Genomic DNA, 26,667 nt, shown 5'->3' with positions numbered 1-26,667 from the left:
TTGCATATTGCACTCTACAAATGTTCTGAGTGTCCCTCTGGCCACACATGTATCCAAGTGGTAGTCAAGTCTGCTTTGTAACTTATGTGTCCACTTCCCATCAATGGTCATCACTGCAGCACTGATCCATTATCTGAGCTGTTCCAATGCTCTTGGCAAGGGGGTTATGTGCACACAGTCCTGCATGTACTGCCAAAGGAAAAAGTCACAGGCATTAGGTTAGGTGGCCTGTGATAGGGTGGGGGTGGGGGTGGGGGTGGGGGTGGGGGAGGGGGAGGAGGAGGAGGAGGAGGAGGAAGAAAGGGAGAGCAAGGGGGAGGGGGAGGGGGAGGGGGAGGGCGAGGGCGAGGAACAGAGCTGCATCATCTTCACCACTATGACTGAACACCGATGCTCCAATTGGAACATAAAATTCTTGGAATAAGCAGTCAGTTGTTGAAACAACCACAACTGCAGCATATCACAGTAAGAACTGTGTATGAAACTCACTCTCACTCTCTCCACAGTTGCATCTGGCATACTTGACTGACCAGTAATATTCTGTTTACAGAGACAACCAGTCTCCTTAAATAGGCAATACCAATCCACAATGCTCTGTTGCCAGTTTTTTCCCCAATAATTCCTTCTATTGTGACCATTAAACATCTCACATATTCCAACACATAAAAACTCTTTTTCTGCTTGGTTACCAATTTGTCAAGGTACTGCACTTGTAACACCAGCTGGTGGGTACAATGCAAACTTGTTGAGTTTACAGTTCTATTCACACATCAATCATACTTGTACATGCAATACTTTGGAATATACATAACTTGGAAAACAGATGAGTAATTTATAGTAGTCCTGTATTAAAAAGTATCAAATGTAAGACAGGGTAAGATTTTACAAAACATTTTATCAGAGTTTAATTTTTAAGTAACTTTGCAGAACGTAAAAACGGAAGACAAGGACGTATCAATATGTACAACATCATTCACATCTGGTGAGGGCACCAGAAACAGGAAACTGCAACAATCACAGGCTCATTGTATGAACTCCCATAGTGGGAAAATGTAAGGCATTCAGCAGCAGACTCTTGTCATTTCAATGTTGGACAACATCTGGTGAGCAACCCTACACAACCAAAACACTCTCCTTGCTATAAGGTACAGAAGCTACTGCTCCACACACACACTCCTAAGTCAATCACACATTGCACGACATACAGATTAGTATGGGTACAGGAAAGTCACTTCCATGTTTTCAAAACTTGGAATGAGTTTGATAGGACTGGTACATCATGTACATGTTGGCAATATACACTGAAAGTTACATGACGTAATTAATCCCTCATGTCAACATAAAGACAAGCTGTGGCACTGTTGTCACATGAGGAATGCTTACAGCACATCCAACAAAGCCCTAAAGTGTGTACCATCATCTCTCACTGCCAAACAGTACACAAACTTAGTGTCTGACCACATACATCAATTTATTTGTGTACAGTATCCCACAATGCACCACACCATCTGATAAGAGAAAAAAAAGGAAAGATTACAGTTTAACGTCCTGTCAACAAACAGGTCATTAGAGATGGAGCACATAATTGAATAAGGATTGGGTGGGGAAGGAAACCAGCCTTGCCCCTTTCAAAGGGGCCATCCCAGCATCTGCCGTAAGTGATTTCAGGAAATTACAGAAAAACTAAATGTGGATGGTTGTGTGGGGATTTAAATTGTCATCAAGTGAGACATGCACATCTTGGGCCTAACTGTGTGTTGTAGGCAGCAGTTTCACAGCCTTGGGGCAGGCTGATTTTCCTATGCTTTCAGTTTCTCTTAAGGGTCCATGCTATGATGTACTGCAATGTTAACACTTGAATGAACATTTACAGAAAGCATAAAATGTTATATTTATTCTTTGGTGAACTCTACTTCACATTCAATTGATGCAGAGTTACGATTTCTAAATCATTAGCAATATACACGTCCAAACAGTATGACAACTTAATTACACATTCTAAATTTGTCTTGCTTTATGGTTCGTGATGAACACCTAAGATTAAAATATGATGATTCATTCACACTTAGTGGGAGTCCATCTGTAGAGAGCTGTTCACCAAATCCAGAATAAAATTTCATTAACCAGCTCTTCTGATGAAACTTCTGGCAGTGTTGTTTACAATACTTGGCATCACCAGCAAAACATTAGTTTTGTTCTATTAGCATAAAATGAAGGTCATACTTAAATAAGAAAGGTAGACAGAGGGCTGCACAATAAGACAAATGTTTAGAAATGAAGATATTTGAACAGAATTCAATCTTTTCAACAAGAATGAAAAAATACAGAAGTTTCTTGAAGATTGGAGACACCACTTCATGAAATTGCTAGTCCCTGAATTTCCCAGAAGATACTCAATTACAAGCCAAATGGGAAGAGAGAGAGATTAGAAGACCTTGCAAAACATGGGAATGATTGTGATTGTGAGTTCAAAACAGACAACAGCCTAAACTTACAAAGGCAGGTGGTGGTGGTGGTGGTGATGACTTCAATAAGAACAAACCTGGCACATTAGAGGTGATTTGTTTCTTACCAGGTAAAGCTGATCACTTGAATGAATTACTCCAGGTACCTTATATGGCAATCTGCAAACTACTAGTTAAATATGATATAAACAAGTTACTATTCATTAAGTTCCCGTATATTGTAAAGAATAAAGGCTTCAAGTAGTAGTCCACATAACAATGGCCAGTTTGTTATGGGATACTACATACTTCATGCTGTAACTTTAATCACATCTGGCAATTAATTTCAATGGTCAACTGATAATATTTCATAATGATGTTCTGGATCAGATGTTGCACAACTGTTCCCAAACATATTGATTACAAACATTTCCACTGTACTGAATGACAATTGTAGTACAATATGATATGTAACTCTGAGATTTATCAAGACTAGGTTATTCTAATTACCATCTGAAGATAGCAATCAGCCATTAAGTTATTGTAAAGCGGGGTGACTGAATGGCAAGGTAACTCTGATCAGAAATTTAGCGTCTTTTTGACGTAAATGCTGCACTCTACCGTGTAAATATGGAACTAAAGTCAGAGTTGTTAAATATCACCAATAATCGATACTTTCAGATGATATGACAGTTGATATGAAATAATGCTGTATACCAACACCAGAAAATAAAATAATTTTCTGGAAATGTAAGTTCCTTCACAATCGCAAAAACATTTGCCTATTATTAGAAGCATTTTTGAGTTTAGAATTTGAAACGAGTTTTTATGGGCAATGTTAACACTTGAATGAACATTTACAGAAAGCATAAAATGTTATATTTATTCTTTGGTGACATAAAAATATAAAATGTGAAGGACTGTCTTTAAAAGGGTGGCTTTGAACAGCGCCTTCCCTATTCTTTGACACATCAGATCCATGGAAAATACGTTTTAGTGAAAAGTTTCCTTCAAAGAAAAGTGTAAAATATTATGTTGGACATGTTATCACTGATGATGAAATTACACCTTTGAGGAAATGGCATTCCAAGGTGGAATCAGATGTAGTTTTTTTTTTTCCTTGTGTGTCCTAAGATGACATTTGTAAGATTATGCCTGATTCTAAGGTAGGTAGAAGGGGAAGGCTTCCTTTTGAGTTTGAATTTGATGTGTATGACATCTGCTAGAGTGGACACTCTTTCCTGGCAACTTCCTTTCTTGAAGAGTGTTTACAGATGTATTTCTTTAAAATGTGATAACTTTTTTTCATTACTTTTGTTAAAGTCATACAGACTGTTTTAAAAAGATCTATTTTTAAATAATTTTCTTATTTCATAAGTAGCTCAGTATCCATTTCCATTATTGGCAAAATTAAGCCGTAATCATACGAACAGTTTCAGGTGATTCAAGAAAACTCATAAAAAATACTCAAATTTTTCAAAATAAGTTACTTTCAAAACTATATTTATATACAAAATATCATACTGTTTCATATGATAGGGGTGTCATTTAATAGTAATTGGCATGACTCCCACAGAATAGGCAAATGTTTCCATGTTCAAAGTGACCTCGACCCTTGGGGTAAAATTGAACAGTGAAAAATTAAAATAAATAAATAAACTAAGCATGGTGGATAAAAATGTGTACCGCGCTTCATCATATTCAGCAACACCTCTTCCAACTTCCCAAAAAGTTTCACGTCAATATCTTGAGAAGTTCCTATTTAATTAACAAAATTGAATTTAAAATGTTTAAAGTCACCCCGCTTTGCGGTATATAAATCACAAGTGGAAAATATATTACGTTTCAACTTACTGTGATGGACAGAGTAAATTGTAAGACATATACACTTTTAACAGACTGTGCTCCTTTTATGTATACTACTCATTAACTACAAAGGAATTCGAAGTAACCACTGAGATAGTATGTGTTCTAATACTTACGTGATGCTAGTGTATCTGGAGGGTAACGGAAACTAAATATCCAGTCGTCTTCAACCTTTAAAATCCTTCCTGTGATACGTGCATAAAATTCATAGTTTTCACGTCCAAACAAATTGCTAATTCCAAAATTGTCGATTAAAAATTTCATTATTCTTGTTGCCACCTAGAGGTGAATTGAAGATTAATAATTACAGTGTCTTTTAATTTTATTTTAATCATTTATTTCTGACAGTAATGTGAATAAAAGATAGAACTAACTAGATTCAAGGAAACATATAGCAGTTTCCAAAGGAAAAATCCACACAAAATGCATGACTATCACATTGAAACGGTTTTACTAGAGAGATGAGACAGACTGTTTTTGCAAAATGTACAAAAATGTAAAAACAAAACAAGAGAGGAACTTCTTTTATTATCCCCTTACTTCTGTGGAGATTAATCAATATTCTATTATTGAGATAAAACAGAAAAAATGAAAATAGTATTATGCTCAAACGTGTATGACAATTCTTGACATACGGCAACAAAAAGAGAATACACTTGAGGAAACTGTAAAACAACAAGAAATCATGTGGTACTCTCATCTTTGGGGTCTTAGTGAACTGCCCCACTTTCCAATATATCCTACCATCCAAACTGAGGAAGGAATTAACAGTTTCAAAAGCTAGGCATAGTTTTTATGTGCTTTTAAATGTGTGTATTGGCAGTACTGGAATTTTACCTTCTGAAGGTAACAGTCATTTAAAATAACCGATTAAATGTAACTTGCTGGCAACTAATGCCCAAACTGTAATCCAAAAACAAAAAACAAATACTACAAATGTCCCATATTAAGGAGAGATAAATATTATAAATATTGTGAAACAACATCTGTTATGTAAGTTAGTTCATTGGAAGGCTACTTAGCAATTTTGTATGTTAATAAACCTTTGAGTTATGTCTCTTATTTGTTGGACATGGGCATAGAATATCAATAGCTCACATGTCTCATACAATGCGCATATTATTATACATCAGATTTTATTTTAGAAATTCTTATTTGATCTCCTACTAAATACCTTTCCAGTATTATACTTAAGACATGAAATTCCAAGACACATACAATTTCTTGAGCACTACTTTCTCACACACTGCTACACTACACATGCAAATGTTTATTAATAGTTGTTACTGACACCAACATTTTCCCATGGGTACACTGGCAACAAAAACACACACAGAAAATAAATGTATGTTTTAGTAAATAGGACTTCATGCAGTAAAAAAAAGGGATGCATTTTCTGCTACAATTCTTTAAGAACATGGTTTGCAGGCTGTTGTTCAGTCTCTTTTGGAATTATCCTTATAACTGTTTAGTGGCAAAGGACACACATTGCTGTTTTCTAAAGTTGTTGTACAAAGTAGAAGTCACTGTGGGACACACAAGGATATTATCATAATTCCAGAATTAATCAATACTCTGACCATGGAAAACAGGAGTTTTTCAGCGTTCTTGTAAATAATACATGAAAGTCATTGTATATGAGCCTAATCAAGTTGTGTGCATCTACTGAAACACATGTAAAAGTGTATTTGACACCTGTTGTGTATGTATTCCACAATATAAGTACATCACGAATGATTCGTTATGCACAAGGAACCACCAATCACACATATTTTGGAATCAACAGAAGCAAATGTCAGTATTTTGATGGGACAAAATATTATGATCATCTGCTTAATAGTGTGTTGGTCCATCTTTAGAATGCAATAGTGGGCAGATTTTGAGCGCTATGGATTCAACAAGTGCTTGATATGTTTCCAGAAGCATATAGCAATAGATGTCTAAGCACAAATCAGGCATTTCCCACAGATTAAAAGTCGGCGGAGCTGGTGCCTGGTAACATACCAGATGTGTTTGACTGCTTGGTGACTAAGATATTAAAATGAGTTCACTATCATTCTCCTCAAACTGCAGGTGATTCTGGTGAACATATTTTGCTGACTTCCACCTATATAGGGTGAAATGACCATCATAATAAATAAGAGAAATTAGAGCATTTATTTTTCCCATGTGTTATTCGAGAGTGGACAAGTTGAGAAATAGTCACAGTGGTTCAGTGAACCCTCTGCCAAGCACTTAATTGTGTACTGCAGAGTACTGATGTAGCCTAAATGTAAATGAAGACTGTCTGTTGACATGGAAAGTTATGCAGCTAGACGATATCATTACTGTTAAAAGAAATCAAACAAGAAGGGACACAGGTGGTCCACAATAATGTTCATTTGGTCCATTGGTCATCACAGTGCCTTTGATTATCATCACAAGTCCAACGGAAGCTTAGTTTATTGTCCTCCATAGCGTAATGTGGCTCTCTAATGAGTTATGTCCTTGACGTGGTGCACATTTTGAGAAGCCATTCATATGGACAACGGTGTATCCAGATATAACCATCAATTGGGCATAACAAGAAACATGACTCATCTGACCAGGTGACACACTTCCATTGATCTGTGGTCTAATCTCGATAATTCAGTGTTCACTGTAATAGAAATGAAAACTTGTTGAGCCAACAATGAAACATAGTGGGCTGTCTAGTTAGGAATCACATGTTCAACAATGTGTGCTCCAAAACACTTGTGTCTGCACCATTATTGTACTCAGTCATTAGATCTTCTACACATCACAGCCTATCCTGCTTTGCAGAGCAAGCAAGCCTCTGACCTTCGCATTCTATGATGAGGCATGACTGTTCAACACCTTGTCACCTACTTGTGGTTTCACCACACATTAATCATTTTCCACAGCAGCTCATAACATTATCACACAAACAACCAAGACAGAATTGTTAGGCGCTGGGCCTTAACACACTGCCATTTATCGAAGTCACATAAGTCAGTGCATTTCCCCTTTTAGCTACTGTTAATCCCCATTCATCTCTGCTTTTATACATTCCTCACAAGCCTATAATGCCATCAAGCATCACTCAGTCTCATGCTGGGTGGTGATCATAATGTCTGGGTTCATCAGTGACATGCTCAACCATTATTGAGCAAGACGAAAGCTGAAAAATTAAGAATACTCACTGTGTTTTTCATAGCAAGCAAGGACATAAGAAAAACTGCAACACCACAAGACGAATATCTAGTAACAAGCATTAAATGTGCCAGTTTATATCATCCTATTATACGCATCCAATAACACAAAATGAAATGAGAAATATGTTTGGAAAATAAATGCACAGATGCGCCAAAATTATTGCCTTATCTCTGGTTTCTGGTATCTTGACAATTTATTTGCAGAGACTCCATAGTTTTAGTCCTTGTTTTATTTCAAAATACCAGTCCCATCAGTAGAAACTTAATAAGCAAGATACTGACTAATGGAAACAAAACACATTTCATTTAACATCTTCATTAGCTGATGCACAAAGTGAGGATGACACAAAACTTATTATTAAAAGGAAATAAAGTGTGGTTACATGTATTTGATACATCTGCTGCCACTATTAGTTTCATGAAATGAAATGTTATATACTAATACATTAATAATTATGGAGGCACTGTGTACACTGTCATCAATTCAGCAGTACAAAAATAAAGAAAATGAAAAACAATGCTAAGAAGGTTCGGTAATCATGCTTCCTGTTGACGATCTAAAAAAAAAAACACCATTCTCATACATTTCTAAACAGAAATAATGCAATTACTTATTAAGACATTAGCTTATAGTATCATCATGCTTTTCTTCCCAAGAAAAAGCCTTTACTGAAATAAAGTAGTTTAGTTGGAAATGCAAACATTAGTCTGTAAAATGTCAGCAATAAAGATCTATATGCTAAGCTCTATATTTAGGTTGCTACACAAATTAACAATAACACATCCTTCACATAAACAATTTTTTTTTTCTTTAATGAGACCACTTTCAATTTCAAGTCAGCCATAAGTCAGTATTTTTATGTAACAGATTATTTTTTAAAAAGCAACCCTGTCTACAAATTACAAAAAAAGGTCCAGGGTATAAAATAAGGAGGAAAACAGCTTACTGTAGTCTCAGTAGTAAAGCCAACTACCTTCAGCAACAAAAATTAAACAAGAATTGCCAGTAGGCTAGAATGATACTTACGGAAACTTCAGCCTGAAATTTGCAGTTTTGATGAGAAAAAGAAAATTACAAAAGACAAATGACCATGTAATAAAAATACTGTCATTTCAATAGAACTACTTATATACAAACAGTAATTTGACCTGCATGCTCTACACAAGGGATTTGTGAAAATATATAACACAGTGTTTTTGTGAAAAAGATCAGATATACAGGAAAGGCCAAAATATTTAATACAAAGTGTTCTTAGAGAGATGTTTGACAATTGGATTATTTGTAGACTACTAAAGATTGGGCTACTTATGTTTTACTTGTATGCAAAGTTCGCAAGACAAGAACTGTAATGAATAGAAATGTGAATTTACAAAAAACTACAGTGTGTCCATTCCTTTGTCTCATAACAGAGTAAAGTGTGCATTAAACTGGAAGTAAACTTCACAACGTCAGTCGCATTAGTGATTAACATTATTATTAGCACATGCAGACAGGATAATAAATTGTTATATGCTTTATACAGCTTACATCACACAAACAAATGTTGTAGTGGGTTACCAATAACAGAGATTAAATGATTATGCACACAGCCAATATAGAATTGTTACAGAAATCAAATGCTCAGAATACATCGTTCTACAATTACACATCTTTCTTCATACGAGATTTGTTCACCTGGACCACCAAACCTAACTGAACTTTTGTGTTTTTGTAAAACCACTGTCCTTCACATTTAGAAACAGATTTTTCCAAATTTCTTTATCGGTGTGTGATTGTGCCTGCAATTCAGAATATGTTATCAACTGTTTCCTATAGAAACAAGGAAATAATATTGAAACTGAAACTAATAAACTAATGTTTAAAATATTTGAGATAGAAAAGGAGTACCTATTAACCAGCTTACAAAACAAAGCCTATAGGAAAGCCAAAAAGATACTTATATAAAATGCAGATTAACTGCCAGTTCAGCACGAGTTGTACGACAGGATTCAAAATTGACAATTGACTAACAACTGAGATACGAATTACAGAAGCATACTCAAATATTGGTCACATGAAAATCCTGAATTCTTTTCCAACACCATGTCTTTCACCTGACCCCAAATTCTTTTTCCTTTGCTTTCAATAACATAGGCATTTTTCATTGCAGTGAGATCTTTTCACAAAATCTGAATCACCAATTTTTTCCTCTGAATACAAAAACATTTTCTTGACGTCCACCTAAATAAGGAGCAATGACCATTGTAATAAAACACTGGAAATCTATGCTCGCATGGAAAGATTCAGGTGTTCAATTTTCCGATGTCCTATTTGAGATTGGAATGGTCAAGAAACAGTCTGAAAGTGGTTCTGTGAACCCCCTGCCAAGCAATTAACTGTGAACTGCAGAGTAGTGATGTAGATATGGGAGCAACTGCTGCCGTGATGGCCTTTTCATTATAAATAATACCTTTGACACTGTTAACCTGATGTGATACAATATTGCAGAGACTTTGTTATTCTGAATTACAATGCAATGTTCCTTCGAACATGCATGCAGATATGAATGAAAATTGCGTCTTAATTCGGAACAACACAGGCACCGCAACATCGCCAACACCGAGCAAGCGACTCTGAAGTAAAATGTCTCCTCTGTATGAGAATATATGTAATGGATGTACAAGTACAGGTTGTAGACACACACGGTTGATGAAATATGGAAGTTTGGGTCTGGCATGAGTCATGCTTAGATAGCCAAATGGTAAGGTGTCTACTTGCGATAAGCAGAAATCTGGGTTTTAGTCCTGGTCTGGCATAAATTTTCATTGTCGTCCTTCCATTATATAGCTGCTGGTTGTCCATATTCGCAACTGCGAATACACTTCAAGTTTGTTAACCTGATACTGGCAGACATTGTGTCAAGGTCTGCAATGGAAGGGTGCCAGTGATACCACCACTCCAACTGGAATGTAAACAACTGGTCAAATTTCTCTGTTGTCTCATCTTTAAATATCACCTTCTATGGCATCATTAAAGTTACAGATGCTGTCCTAATTAAAGTTACTCTTGCATGTTCTAACATCTATGACTCTTTTGGTGATAAAAAGACCCAGTAAGTTGATACATTAAAGATTTTTCCTTTCATCAAGCATAATAATACATTATTAGTGGGGATGTGCTTTGCAGCCACTAATTTTCCAAATCTTCATTTTTAATACATTTTTGATGCCCTCCACAACATTCAAGACCTATAAAGGCTGGGCTGAATGGAGGAGCAGCTTGCACTCTGACAAGTAATGTTATAAAAGTCCAATGATCCTGAGGCCAAGACTGTTCTTACTCAAGCCTTGTTTGCTCAAGTCTCTATCCATTTTACTACATGATGCCTCATACAGTGGAGTGCAATATGTAGATTATTTCATGACTGTTGGGCATCTAAGTGTTTCTTGGAGAGCAGCTTAATTCCTGTAACTGTTTTATGGAACATGTACTTCACATGTTTAATCTCAGACTCCAAATGGTATGTTCCTGAGGCACAACTAGTAAAAAATTCACCATCTGCCTTGAGAAACTCTTGATAACTCTATGTATATGAATTGCCAGTAAGTTTTCCATATTTGAATCCTGTACAGCACCTCAGAAATGCATGGGAGGGACAAACTATGGCCCTTCAGCACCTACCATGGCTCATCAACATCTCTTGAAAGCTCTATACCAAGAATGGCATTGAATGCAATAAAGGTGATTACCTCACACAGAAAATGTCAAATTGCTGATAGAAATATTTGGCAACTAGGAGTAACCATAATTCCAATTAACTGTTCTGTTGCTGTGGATGAGTTTTTCCTTAAATAAGATTTATCTGTGCCAGAACTTCCCTAATTTCATCTTTGGACAGTTCCAAGCAGCAATTTTTTTTTTGTTATTTAGCTTTAACTTGGCCCCCTACACCCTTCGACACCCTTCTCTAGAAGTATGTTCTCATTTTTTTTTGTCCTGCTTAATTTTTTGGACGCTAAGTAAGTAATGGGTAGCAAATCGAATGGATGCTTTGGTCTTTCAGATAATAATACTGTCTAACATAGATCTCTGAAGTAGACCAGACACACTAAATAATTTTGAAATCTGGTGACTGCTGTAGTGAGAGGAATAGCAACAATTCATCCTCTTGATCACAAAACTAATCCTGGGCAATGTCAGCTACATAGTACCATGGGATGAAGCTAATCAACCAAAATCGCCACATTATCATTGTTAGTAATGTAACCTTGAAGAATAACCAGAGGATCCATGGAATACCACAATATGGCTGGCCAAATCATCACCGAATCCCCACCAGTTTTCACTCTTGGGACCTAAAGTGACCAGAACTTGGAAACAGTCTGAAAAAGGACTCATCTGACCACATGAATTTCTTCAATTGTTTTACAGTCCAGGTTTTATGGCTTCAGCACTAAGTTTTTCTGTTGCAAGCAATTGCATCACTGACGAATGGTTTGGAATTCTAACTCATTATGCAGTTCCATTTTGGTGCTGACCGGGCTAGCAAGTGCAGCTTTCAGTTCTGCAGCTGTCATCCTCTTATTTTTCATCACAATTGTCATCTATGAGCATCTGTCATGATCACTCAACAAAAACTTTTGTCTGCAATTTGACTTAGTGGATGATGTTTTTCCACTAGTATATACATTTGTGTTGAAGCAAGCATTTGCGATGTTTCCGTATTTTTGTTCAACCCCTGTATGTGGCTCACTTTGGAGATGAACTTTAACAATAAATTCACAGTATATATCTAATGAATATTGTGTTCACAATCTCAAGAAGAATTATTTAATTTGAAATTTCTGCAAGCTGAAGGCAGCTGAATGAAGAATATTAGACCTAAAATCAACAGTTAGCAGATTTCTTATGCAGGGATGCAATTTGGGAATGGGATAAAAACAGGAGTAATGTTGTGTAAATTGAATTTGGAGATACTGGTACTGAAAGAAATGTTTCTTGCTCAGTCTCCACTGTAGTGATGTTCACAGCTAAGAAATTGTCCAGCTACGGCATTACCATTGATTCCCACTCAGGTGTCTGCCTGAAAACTGCAACCTTCACATTGCAGCAGCTCTGTAACAGGTTCACACTAGGAAGACATGTAATACTTTCTAATAAATAACTGTAACACTAATTTTATAGACTTGTATTATATTCTTAAAGAAATTTTTTCACAATTACGATGACCAAGTCCTCTACACTTTCAAATTGAGTGAGAGTAAGATAGACACATTACTCCTTAATCCTTAATGTCTCAGGTATGGTCTCTCACACCGCTAGCATTTGCTGTTATTCTGTTGCTAATACATAGTGGTAGGGTAGGAGATTACAGCATTGTGCAGTTGTACTTTCTTGAAGCTGCCGTGGTTTCCCTTGCCAGCAGCCACTTGAATGTGATATTTACCTATATTATTACTGCTTTATTCATGCTCGTAGACTGCGAACCACACCTGGGACTTTGCTTTCTAGATTCAGTAGCCATGTCTTCATCTGCTGTTTTTGTTACAGACCCTGACTTTGAGGATACTGTTTTGAAATGGTTTGAGGAAAGTTTAGGAAGTGACGTTGAATTAGATGGTGACAATGAAATTGAAAGTAGACGTAATTCATAACAGGAACAGTGTGAAAGTGAAAATAAATTTGTTTTGGCACCTGAGAATTCCTTGAATGAAACCAGTGATCAAAGTGATGATGACAGACATGTAGAAGAATCTGTATCTTTAGCTAAAGATTCTGCTGGAAATACATTTAGTCAAAACCTCTCGCAACGGTGACCAATGTCATTAGTTTTCCACATGTTGGACATAAGTGAGATGAAAGCATTTGTCCTTCACAATTCCTAAAAAGACAATACTTTAATTTTTCCGAAGAATCTTGCAAACATGTTGGTGACACCACAGATAAAAAGCGAATCAACAACTATCACATACCCTATGAACTTTGTGATCCATTCATCATATTTTGAATGAGGCAGAACCAAGACCAGAAGTTGTCGTAGAACAATTAGAAAAATGCATAACGTGCTCCATCTGTGACATAAAAAAGGAGAGAAAAACATCTTATATTTGTCATAGTTGCAAGAAGCCAATCTAACTTTATTTCTCTAGAAAAGTTTACAGTGAGTGCAAAGAAAATGTCTGAGAAGGAAACTAAAATCCTGAAAAATACTAGTGTAATTTTGATACTTTTGAATGTTTTATAGCAATTTTTTATGTTTTTATTATTACATATATAATAAAAAATAAAAATAAAGCTAAAAGTAAAATTAACTGCTGCCTTTCAGTGTTTGCAAACGTCATTGTTTAGGTAAAAGGGAAGAATTACCTGGTAAGTATCCATTGGTAAAGTTCAATCATCAAAGCTGTCTGCCCTGAAGTAGAGTGTATCATCTAGGCTAAATAGTGTAGCACCCACAACCATCAAAAAGAAACTCAAAGTATGTCTATTAAAAAAACATAAAATGCTCTTAACATCTTTTTAAGAGACTGTCTCCGCTCCTTCCAATCTGATCATATAAGCATAGAAAAGTTGTGGAATGATTTCAAAGGTAGAGTATCTACGGTAATTGATTTATAAATTAATAAGTGATGGTACTGACCCCTCATGGTATCCAAAATGGGTCAGATCACTGTTGCAGAAGCAACAAAAAAAGCATGCAAAATTTAAAAGAATGCAAAATCCTCAAGATTGGCAAAGTTTTGCAGAAATCAGAAATATAGCGCATACTTCAAAGTGAGACACTTTTAATACTGTCCACAACAAAACTCTGTCTCGAAATCTGTCAGAAAACTCAAGGACATTCATGTCTTATATAAAGCACAACAGTGGCAAGATGCAATCAATACCTTCACTGTGTGATTACAATGGTTAAGTCACAAACGACAGAGCCACTAAAGCAGAGTTATTAAACACGATTTTCCAAAACTCCTTCACCAAAGAAGATGAAGTAAATATTCCTGAATTCCAATCAAGAACAACTGCCAAGAAGAGCAACATAGCAGTAAATACTCTCAATGTAGCAAAGCAGCTTAAATCACTTAATAAAGGCAAGGCCTCTGGTACAGATTGTATACCAGTCAGGTTCCTTTCAGAGTATGCTGATACAATAGCTCCATATTTAGCAATTATATGCAACCGCCCGCTCATAGAAAGATCTGTACCTAAACACTTGAAAATTGCTCAAGTCACACCAATACCCAAAATGGGAAATAGGAGTAATCTGCTGGATAACAGGCCCATATCACTAACGTCGATTTGCAGTAGGGTTTAGGAACAAATACCGTGTTCAAAGATTATGAATTACCTCGAATAAAACGATTTATTGACACATAGTCAGCATGGATTCAGAAAACATCGTTCTTGTGAAACACCTAGTTCTTTACCCTCATGATGTAATGTGTGTCATTGACAGGGGATGTCAAAGGGATTTCATATTTTTAGATTTCCAGAAAGCTTTCGACTGTTACTCACAAGTACCTTCTAACCAAACCGCGCGCCTATGGAATATTGCCTCAGTTGTGCGACTGGATTTGTGATTTCCTGTCAGAAGGGTCACAGTTCACAAGAATAGACAGAAAGTAATCGAGTAAAACAGAAGTAATATCCGGCGTTCCCCAAGGAAGTGTTATAGGCTCTCTATTGTTCCTGATCTATATTAACGACATGGGAGACAATCTGAGTAGCTCTCTCACATTGTTTGAAAATGAAGTTGTTATTTACCATCTTGTAAAGTCATCAGATGACCAAAATGAATTACAAAATTATTTGGATAAGATACCTGCATGGTGTGAAAAGTGGCAATTCACCCTGAATAAAGATATGTGTGAAGTTATTCACATGAGTAATAAAAGAAATTCGCTAAATTTTGATTATGTGATAAGTCACACAAATTCAACTAAATACTTAGGGATTACAATTACAAATAACATAAATTGGAACGATCACATACATAATGTTGTGGGTGGAGCAAACCAAAGACTGTGATTCAATGGCAGAACACTTAGAAGGTGCAACAAGCCTACTAAAGAGACTGTTTACACCATGTTTGTCCGCCCTGTTCTGGAGTACCACTGTGCGGTGTGAGATCCACATCAGGTGGGATTGACGGATGGCATTGAAAAAGTTCAAAAAAGGGCAGCTCGTTTTGTATTATCACGAAATAGGAGAGATGGTGCCACAGACATGATACATGAATTGGAGTGGCAATCGTTAAAACAAAGGCACTTTTTACTGCGACAGGATCTTCTCACGAAATTTCAGTCACCAGTTTTCTCCTCTGATTGTGAAAAGATTCTGTTGGCATCCACTTACATAGGGAGAAATGAACATCATGAATAAAACAAGAGAAATCAGTGCTCGCACAGAAAAATTTAAGTGCTCATTTTTCTCGCACGTCATTTGAGAGTGGAATGGTAGAGAGACAGCTTTAAGGTCGTTCACTGAACCCTCTGCCAGGCACTTTATTGTGAATAGCAGAGTAATCATGTGGATGTAGACATAGATCCAGTAATAATAGAGTATATCAGTTCATCACAACCAAAATCTTCACTTGTCACAGAATTGAACATGGATGACATTGTGGAAGACAGTCATTAAGAACTTCATACTGACTCACTTGACTGTTACAACACAGTTCCTAGACCCTAAGCCTCAGACGAATCACTCTGAAAATTTAGCAAAGTTCTATTACATTAACTCCAGAGTGTAGAGAGATGTGGAGACGTTGTCAGATAGCAAACATGACCTATTAATGGTACTAACTTTGCAGTTCTGTACAAATAATCCTGAATTTGAAGTTCTGTCATATACGAAGCAGACAATTAAGTATATAGAGACAGTATCAACTGATAAGCCCGAGTCCTTCATTGGTGATGCACATAGGCAGATTTTGCTATGGTAAAAAGGCATAGGTAACACATTGCACCGAATAGCTAGTGTCTGTAGCTGCCTCTGGTAATCATACTACTCCTGTTAATTAAAACTGGCATTGCCTTTCCATTTGCAATTTTGCACTATCAGATTAGTTTTCTACTAATAGGGAACCTTTTCAAGAGTGAAGCCCAGTAAAAAGCACTATCCTCCAAGTGTGTGTGTGTGTGTGTGTGTGTGTGTGTGTGTGTGTGTGTGTGTGTGTGCGCGCGCGCGCGTTTTTTGGAGCTTATGGACACTCAATGGCGAGATTATCAGCACCCGTACACACATTTAAAAAAAATGAATGTGGATAAAATAGCAAAATGTTAACTTACACGCTACGACAACGAAGAAATATTAATGTGAAATACAGTAGATTAAAACACAAATAAAACGACAAAGGAGCTAAAAGAAATGCACAGGTAAATGACTGGCTGATCACTTACAAAAGACATGGGTGATCCAGTTTTAACACATTAAACCCATCTTCTTAAAATCTTGGGAAATATGTGCAATAATTCATAAAACTTTAAAACTTAAACCACATTCGTTTGGATGTTACATAAAATAGAGGGCACATCCAGCAGCAAATCCACCATGGCCTGCTGGTCAGAAAATAAAACACAGTTCAATAAAATGTGGAAAATAGTGATTTGTATGCCACAAGTACCACATATTGGAGGGTCCTCTAGCAGACCATGCATCATAGGGCTGTGTTCTATGCGAAGATGAGTAAGACGGGCCTCGTTCATTCGGAGTGGCTGGAAGGAGGTGCGCCACGGCCAAGTTGTGGGCTTTACTTCATGGACCTTACTGTCGGTCACTTCGAGCCACTTGTCTTCTCATTGACACATGACTTTTACCTCAACAGAGAGGTGATAACATTCTGGGGGATGGCACAGTGAAAGAACTGAGGATCACGACATGCCTCCTTGGCTGCTGCATCTGTCCTTTCATTTCCCGCAATACTCATGTACCCCGTTACCCAGCAGAAAGACAGCTCCTTCCCCAGTTGTTGAAACTGGAGAAGGGCATCCTGGATATTCTAGATTACTTTATCTGCTGGGCACAAATGTCAGAGAGAGTAAAGGACACTCAGGAGAATCAGAACAGACAAGAAATTTAGCACTGGAAGAACGACGCATCTGCTCCAGTACCCGCAAGATCGCATATAATTCTGCATCAAAGATAGTAAATTCTTGAGGCAGTAGGACTTTGAGGATACGATTCAGCAAAAGGACAGAACAACCAACAGAGCCCCCTGCTTAGGCCCATCCATAAAGACAACTACACAGTTGTGATGCTCAAATGAAATGTCAGAAAACATCACATTATAAACAGGAGGAGGAGTGCAATCTCTCTTGTACTGCATCAAATCTAAAATTACACTGGGGCCTCTGCAGTAACCCGGGTAGCAGATGGGGTTGTACTTGCTTCACACCAAGTGACTCCAGCACATGCTGCATGCAGATACCAAATGGCATTGTGGCAAGTGGACAGTTGGAGAAAAGGCAACCAAAAAACAATATGGTATGTGGGTGAAGTTGGAGCTGTGAGGAACTTATATGCTTGACACACCATGAGGAGCTGCCGCTGGATGATGAGTGACGGTTCCCTGGCCTCAGCATAGAGACTGGGTCTGGGACTGGCCCTACAAACAACCGTGGCCTGACGAATCCCTTCATGGTGGACAGTGTCCATGCTCCTATAAAACAGGAGCAGATGGGCCTTATCTGCTCTCCAAGACCTGTAGCTATGACACATTAAGATATTCAGTGCCTTCAGGTTTCCGGCTTTCAGGTCTCTCAGGTGTGGCAATCACGACAATTTGGAATGAATCATCCACAAATAAGGAGCACTGCACAGGACTCCTTACCATAGATGTGACACCGTTATGGCTATGGCAAAGAGGGTGACATTTAAAACACTGCCATGAGGGACACTGTTCTCCTGCTCAAAATGATATGACAGCATGTCACCAACTTGGGTCCTACAAAATCGTAGAGACTGAACGGACCTTAAGAAGATGTGGAGGTGGCCATGAAAGCCCCATTGATGTAGTTGCACAAGAATACTGCTGTCTACAAATAGTGTCATATGCCCTACAGGTGTGAAAGAAAATGCCAATAAAGTGATGTTTACATTGGAAAGACTGCTGAATAGCCACCTCTAATGGTGTCAGGTTGTCAACTGTGGACCGAAGTCTGCAGAATCCACAATGAAAGTGGCTAAGGAGTTGCCTGGTCTCTAACAACCAGACAAGATAACGGTTAACCATTCATTCCAGGATCTTTCCTAATAGCTCATAACAGCAATATTCCTATAAGTAGAGGGACATGTGCATTCCTTTCCTGGTTCAAGGAGAGGTATCAGAATTGCCTCCCTCCACAAGCTGGGGAAGTTGCCTGTCTGTTGGGAAAGTTGCCTGTCTGCCACATGAAATTCAAATATCTGAGGAGAATTTCTTTAACTGTAGGAAAATGTCGAATCATGTAGTGCCGGATATAGTTGTGATTGGATGCAGTATCATGAGTCTCACACAGAGCTGATTCCAGCTCCCACATGGAGAAATGGTAGTGTAAGTCTCAGAATTGTTGGATCTGAAGTCCAGTTCTTCCCTCTCTCCAGTTACATGGTAGCAACAAAATTCCAGATCCTGGCACTTGCAGCATTTTCTGCAAAATTCTCTGCCAGTGTCTAAGCAAAGTCTCCGGTTGGTGTTCGGAGACATCCCTGTTTCAGCACTGCTGCTATTGGTAAATGACTGCATTTACCGAAAGCCTCCTCATGGCTTCCCATACTTTTGTAGGACAAGTGGAATGGTTGATAGAGTTCAGGAATACTTGCCATGACCTTTTCTTGCTCTCCTTAATCACGCATCGAGCCTTGCCTATCACAACTCGAAACGCTACGAGCTTGTCAGTTGTAGGGTGGCATTTAAATCATCGAAGAGCCAATGCCTGTTCCAGATTGCTGAATGTCGTTCATCTGTCCACCAAGGTACAGGTCACCTCCTAAGATGACCTGAGGATTTTTGAATGGATAGGTCAGGGGCACGATGACTCACTCGTGTGATGTGGTCCACCCACTCTTGGATACTGTTGCAATGTTCACACACAGCCAGCTGGTTGTACAGCATCCAGTTAGCCCGGCTGACCACCCATTTCAGTGACTTCTCATCAGTTAGTGCCCCAACCAGTAGGTGAATGTGGATTGGGAAGTGGTCACTGGAATGAAAGTCGTCAGTAACCTCAGATTGAACAGAGCCAGTAAGGATGGACAGCAGAGAGATAGGTCGATGGCCAAGAATGACCCAGTAGCATTACAGAAATGAGTGGAAGTATCAGGTTTAGGATGCACAGCTCATGAGATGTCAGGAGGCTCTCTAAAATCCAAACCCAAGGTCAAATAGGGGTCGAGCCCCATAGGGCATGATGGGCATTGAAGTCTACCAAGAGAAGAAATGATTGGAGGAGTTGTTCCACAAGATCTGTGGGAGCCTCAGAGCCTACTGCATCTAGCGGAGGTAATTACAGCAAGCTAACTGTAATCCTCTGACATTCATGAATTTCAACTGCAACTGCCTGCAGGTGAGTAGCCAAGGGAAGAGCAGAGGAGTGGTGTGCATTACTGACAAACACTGCAACCCCTCTCCTGGTCACTTCCGCAGTCAGGTAATCCTTGCAACAGAGTTTATAGCCCCTTAACAAAGGGACAGGAGATGCTTTAAAATGTGTTTCCTGCAAACACATGCACAGGGAGTGTTTCCTTATCAGGAGCATCAGTTCTTCCACATGTGTCCTGAACCCATTAACATTCCACTGGGGGATGTGAGCCATCTATCATGTAGGTAGCACTTTCATCCTGACTTTCTGCTGTGCAGTTGAGCCCACAATGGGTGGAGGCTCAGTTGGGGTGAGATGACTGCCCCAGCTCGACATCAAGTTCCATCGCCTCTAAAGTAGAATCTAGAGAGGTGTCACAGTGGGTTATGTCGACAGTGTCACGCTGTTTACTGCCCGATTCTGTCTGTGATGGACGTTCTGTGCAGACTTTGCAGCCACAACTGTTGCTGTAGTAGTCGCAGCTCTGGACAGCATAATAGACAGAACCTCTGGTGGCCAGGGAGCTCCACAATGTCGGCAAGCACGTTTTTTCTGAACTTCTGGTGCCTGTTGGGGGCTGCATGGTTTTATACATTTTTTTGTCTTTACATGGGATGTGGTTTGTAGTTTTAAACTCTTGTAATCTCCCATTCTCCAGATACACATTGCAGTCCCAACTCAAGACAGGGTGACGACCACAGCAATTCAAACACTTCAAGGGAGACGAACGAGGGACAACTTTGTGGGTAGCCTTATGGCATTTGCCACAAGTAGCTTCTCTGTGAAATCCCAGAGTAGTATGCAAAAAGTGCTGGCATTTAAACACCGCATTAGGTTGGGTACATATGGCCAGGCCCTTAGATGGAGGAAATCTGCCTTAACATGCTCAGAAAGTTTTTTGCAATCAGACATCACCATAATAAATCACACTTTACAAGATCCCCATCCACCCTTTTCTTATTTCCTTCTGGAGCCCACTCATCTTTCAGTTTCTCCTTGGGAATGTCCACCAGATCTCTGCATGTCGCAATACCTTTGCTATGATTCGAGGTGGTATGAAGTTCAGTTTCGATGGCAAATTCCCTTGGCACTGCGCTTTCTGTAGGTTCTTAACTTGTTGGGAACTTGCAGCTTCCATCAACAGTGTTTCACTGTGTAATCGCTCAAGGGATTTTAAGCATCCAGCGATGCCTTCTAACCCTTTCTGAATACAGATAGGCGAAACTTTCTCAAAGCTGCATTCTCTCCTTTTGACTATCAAAAACATATTCTGACTGCCAGCATGTGTTCTGTTACAAAACCTGAAACACTTAGATTTCACTCCTGAGTCAGGAGTACTGGCTACACGAGCTGTCTCATTTGATTGGGTGTTGGTACCTACCAATGGCCAAACCCATTCCGCTGGGAGGTGGAAGAGGAAACTACAAAGGATCCATCTTGGTCCCACAAGCATCTAGGGAAATAAAAGTCCATCTGGACAGAGCCCCACGTGTCTAGGTAAGCCTTACACAACTGAGGTGTGGCAGGTTCCCCAGAGGTTTCCTGCTAACGACTCTTCCACCTCAACAGTCACGCATCTCATCAGCGCAAAGCAAACCTTGAAGTCTTTCTTAAAGAGATTTATTCTGTTCTCTCAATCTGGGCAGTCAAGCCAAGAACTCCATTCCCTGTGAGACACAAAGTTCCACTGCCGCACTGTACAGTGGTTGCTGAAGTATGCCCAGACCTTATGGCATCATCAGCGGATTGGTGGCACTTACCACTCCCCAGCTCAGGAACCCCAGGATCACCAAGCCCATACTCTGCAAACGAATACTGAGCCTCTGAGGGAACCTGTCTTCCAAGAGAAACCTAAACGAAATTTTTAAAGATGCAAGGCACATGCCTGTGTACTCTTAGAGAATCTTCCCTATATGGATTATGGCTAAATTATTTATGTTACAATAGTCAAAAGGCACAAAACATTGTAATGTTTTAATGTCAAGAACTTAATCTCAAAATCATAACGCCAAACAAGACTGTAGTTAACCTACACAGATCTTGCTATAATTTGCATACCACTAGTTTTTTTCTGAAATTACTCTTCTCAAATGTAAATAAAGAAGAATTTGAACACACACACACACACACACACACACACACACACACACACACACACCAATCTTAATATCTCCGAAAACCCTTACTTCACTGTCTTGAAACTTTGCCAAACACTTTTTCTTTCCATTTAGCACAATTTAATTACAGAAAAGTTATTATAATAGTCATCACGATCAGCAGTAAATGATTCCACAATGAATGTGATATTATGCTACTGCACTGTGCACAGACAGCTTGAGGCAGCACTTGCTCTCATAATCAAATTCAGAAACTGCCTCGTAAATATTGGAGAGTAAAGTAGTGAAAGCCATACATGCTTCCTCAAAATTAACTTCCTCACACCGAGTTTTCTTTACTTTTTTGAGTAAACAGCGCTGGACAAGCTCTAGTTGCATAAGCAATCTGTTTCTGGTTACAGTATATTGTATTTACCTACTGCAAAACCTTCCTGACAAAGCTTTCCACATAAGGTCTTAGAGAAGCTGCAGATCCAATTCATAATCAATTAAACATGGAGGTGTGAGTAACAGATATTCTTTTCCATCATTTTCTGCACAGGATATGCTTTTCTTTTTATATAAGTCTCACTGGCCATAATGAATTTCATCAATGATGTGATCTGATTAGATTTGCATAAAAAAAAGAATATAGCCACAGAACATCAAATGTTATTGTTCAAGTAACAAAACTGATCCATTTGAACTTGGTGGGCGGAAAGAGGTGCCACGATACTGGGGCCCCAGCCAATCTTCTAGAAGTCAAGCCTTGACAAAACTTGCACGAAATTAAAACGAATGGTAATATTGAGTTCCTTGCTTAGGATATGATTCACTATTTTCTCTTCTGTCCATCTGGAGAAGGAAAGAAAATTTATTAAAGGACATCTTTTTATAGATAGAAAAATTAAGACTTAATGTCATGTTAACAACATGGAATCAGAAACACAGTGAAAGTTTGAAATGGACAAGGATGGTGAAGGAAATCACATCTCCTTAGAAGAACAGTTCATGATGAGAAGGATCCTCAATGGTCTGCACACTCTGTAAATAAACTGCTAAGGAGGCAGGGACCACATCAAAATAGTTGTAAAACAAAACATAGGACTATAGATGAGATTGGATTGGATTGTTTGAGGGAAGAGACCAAACAGCGAGGTCATCGGTCTCATCAGATTAGGGAGGATGGGGAAGGAAGTCAGCTGTGCCCTTTCAAAGGAACCATCCCGGCATTTGCCTGGAGTGATTTAGGGAAATCACGGAAAACCTAAATCAGGATGGCCGGACGTGGGATTGAACCTTCATCCTCCCGAATGTGAGTCCAGTGTGCTAACCACTGCGCCACCTCGCTTGGTGACTATAGATGGGGAGATGCTGATTGAAACATCTTTGGATGTCAAAAGGGCAATGTGTGAAATTTTCAAAGATTACCATTGCAGAATTTTATCAAAAGATCTCTCACAAAAACTTAAATTTTAGTCGTATGTTAAGCTTGTCAGTGAAGACTTGGCAAAAAAAAAAAAAAAAAAAAAATAATAATAAAATAATAATAATAATAATAATAATAAAGGTTCAAATGGCTCTGAGCACTATGGGACTTAACTTCTGAGATCATAAGTCCCCTAGAACCTAGAACTACTTAAACCTAACTAACCTAAGGACATCACACACAGCCATGCCCAAGGCAGGATTCGAACCTGTGACCGTAGAGGTCGTGCGGCTCCAGACTACAGCGCCTAGAACTGCTTGGCCACTCCGGCTGGCTATAGTTAGCATCCTGACACTCATGAATGACATGGGAACCAAAATCAACAGAGCAAACACAAAAATACTTAACTCTGTTTGTAAGTGTTCCTTCACAAAACTAAATCCAGAAGTATGGGCCCAGCTGAACTCTTCCACAACTGTTAAGGCGAGTAATGTTGGTGTTACTACCAGTGGTGTTGAGAAACAAACTGAAATCACTAAAATGGAACAAAGCCCCAGAGGTATCAAATTCTATGTGGAATTCACAGCCCCTGCTTTACTCATAGTAGATTGTAGATCTTCAGTCTAATAGTACCCAGTGGTTGGAAGAAGCACATAACACAAATCTAGATTACCTTAGCAAAAGTGATCCATGAAACTTTTCTAATCAATATTGTTCACCTCCATTTGATGTTGAATCCTAGAATATGTCAACCAGTGTATAGTTTGAAAATGCTGATCAAATCTAGCTTGTTTTCCTCTTGTGACATCCTGAAAGCCATGATTCAAAGCAATTGGGTCAATACAGTATTTCTCAATTTCTGAAAAATACTCGACTCTGTGCCACACCAACATGTATTAGCGATAGTACAATCTTATGGTGTATCAAACAAGATACGTGATGAGGCTAGAGATTTCTTGGTACAGAAGATGCAGCATGTTATGTGGGACGAAGAATGATCAACATTTGTAGAAGTAATTTCATGCATGCCCAAGGGAAGTGTGTCGGGACCCTTGCTGTTGATGAAGTATGTTAATGACCTGTGTTAATAGTAAATTTAGCTTTTTTATAGGTGTGGAGTTACCTATAATGAAGTACTATCTGAAACAATCTGCCCAAATGCTCAGTCAGATCTTGAAGAGATATTTGAGTGATGAAAATATTGTCAACTTGCTTTAAATATTCAGAAATGAAAACCTGTGCAATTAACAAAATGCAGAAAAGCACTAGCCAATGACTAAAATTTCAGTGAATCACAATTGAAACAGAGTTCAACATTTTTGCTTTTGCTCTGCTGCCCTTGATTACAGTTTCTGTCATCGATGATAGATACTAGCTTTGGTGCCACAATGAATGAACCTGGTGAGGAAGTTGGCAGGTAGTACAGGGGGAGCAAATAAATCAGTTCTCTGTGGACCATCCGTTGCACTGGTATACTCTACACTTATGCTAAGAGAAAGTTGACATTCACTTGAATGCACCTATGAGAACCATTAGTGGCACAGTCACATTACACCTACATGGTGGCAGCCAGTACTATTGAAGATCTGTCTAGCTCACCTTTGCCAAAAGGTGGGTCTCAACAAGCTTTACAAGCAAGCTTGCAAAACTGAATCAATCCCTCTCTATGATGTTCTCTCACTGCCTAGGAAATACCTCAAATCCTCAAGACCAGATAATGAAGGAGTCCGAAGGCTTCCCATTAGGTTCCACCTGGTCATTTAATGGTAACATGGGTGGCAAACCAAGAAAATTTGGAACCACAAACATATTGACAACCAGGCTTTCATCATTCTAGGTGCGTGTGGCTACAGCTTACATATACTGGATTGGATAAGGACTGTACAAATACAACACGCACAAGTGGGGCTTTTGGACTGACAGTACAGGGACCTGTGGTGTTATTCAGACAATGGGCCACATTGTGAGCGAGTGCACTCACTGACATTTCCTGATGGCATGAAGAGTCTACATGAAGCACCAGATGAAGCGCTCCAATGTACTGAGCCTTACAATATTTATGTGTAGTCTGGGCCATCTAATGTTTATTTAGTGTAAAGAATCGCACTTATGTATTTGTTGTTGTAAGTAATACATATACTACTACTACTACTACTACTACTACTACTACTACTAATAATAATAATAATAACAAAAAATACAGTCTGCACTCATGTGACTCATTCTAGAATACTGTCAAAATGTATGGTTGTTGTTGTTGTTGTTGTCTTCAGTCCTGAGACTGGTTTGATGCAGCTCTCCATGCTACTCTAGCCTGTACAAGCTTCTTCATCTCCCAGTACCTACTGCAACCTACATCCTTCTGAATCTGCTTAGTGTATTCATCTCTTGGTCTCCCTCTACGATTTTTACCCTCCACGCTGCCCTCCAATACTAAATTGGTGATCCCTTGATGCCTCAGAACGTGTCCTACCAACCGATCCCTTCTTCTGGTCAAGTTGTGCCACAAACTTCTCTTCTCCCCAATCCTATTCATTACTTCCTCATTAGTTATGTGATCTACCCATCTACCCATACCAAATGAAATACGAGATGTTTAACATGTACTATGGAGGGCAACAAAAATAGTCAATGGTTAATTTAAAACCCTTAAATGGCATACACTTTAAGATAGATGACAATTACACCATGAAAACTTATAACAAAAAATTCAAGAATCAGTGCAGTATCTAGAAACGTAACCCTTATGTATTGTTCCCACAGGGAGAAAATGGACAAAATGAGACCAACTATAATGCGCACAGACACATTTAAGCAGTCATTTTTCCATCCTTTGTAGAATGGGACAGGAAGTAACAACAAAATATATTACAATGGCAAATACCCACTGCCATGAACTTTACAGTGATTTGTATAGTGTCAGTCATGTGGACAGTACAGAGAAATGAAATATACACCAAAAAGGGAAATAATTGGTGTTGCAGAGCAACTGATAAATTGAGTGGTTAAACTGCAACGCACAAGTGAACACTTTTCTTCTTTTTTTTTTGTGCCTTTGTCTCGCAATAGTTAGTAACAGATTTAGCACGATGATTTAAGGG

At 38.6% G+C, this 26,667-nt stretch overlaps 1 protein-coding gene across 9 annotated transcripts in view; it reads right to left on the bottom strand.

Annotated features, from left to right (window-relative positions):
* LOC126175210 (rho GTPase-activating protein 20) overlaps positions 1-26,667 on the bottom strand; it is a 180,592-nt gene that overhangs the window by 100,730 nt on the left and 53,195 nt on the right. For all 9 annotated transcript variants that reach the window (XR_007535541.1, XR_007535542.1, XM_049921834.1 and 6 more), the window contains one exon: positions 4,427-4,589. Coding sequence is in view for 7 of the 9 variants with exons in the window: in XM_049921834.1 (XP_049777791.1) it covers positions 4,427-4,589 (163 nt within the window). In the remaining 2 variants the exon portion in view is untranslated. The remainder of the gene's footprint in view (positions 1-4,426; positions 4,590-26,667) is intronic.

This window comes from Schistocerca cancellata, chromosome 3, assembly GCF_023864275.1.
Source record: "Schistocerca cancellata isolate TAMUIC-IGC-003103 chromosome 3, iqSchCanc2.1, whole genome shotgun sequence".
NCBI classification, from domain to species: domain Eukaryota; kingdom Metazoa; phylum Arthropoda; class Insecta; order Orthoptera; family Acrididae; genus Schistocerca; species Schistocerca cancellata.
This window is presented reverse-complemented; position numbering and strand designations above follow the sequence as displayed.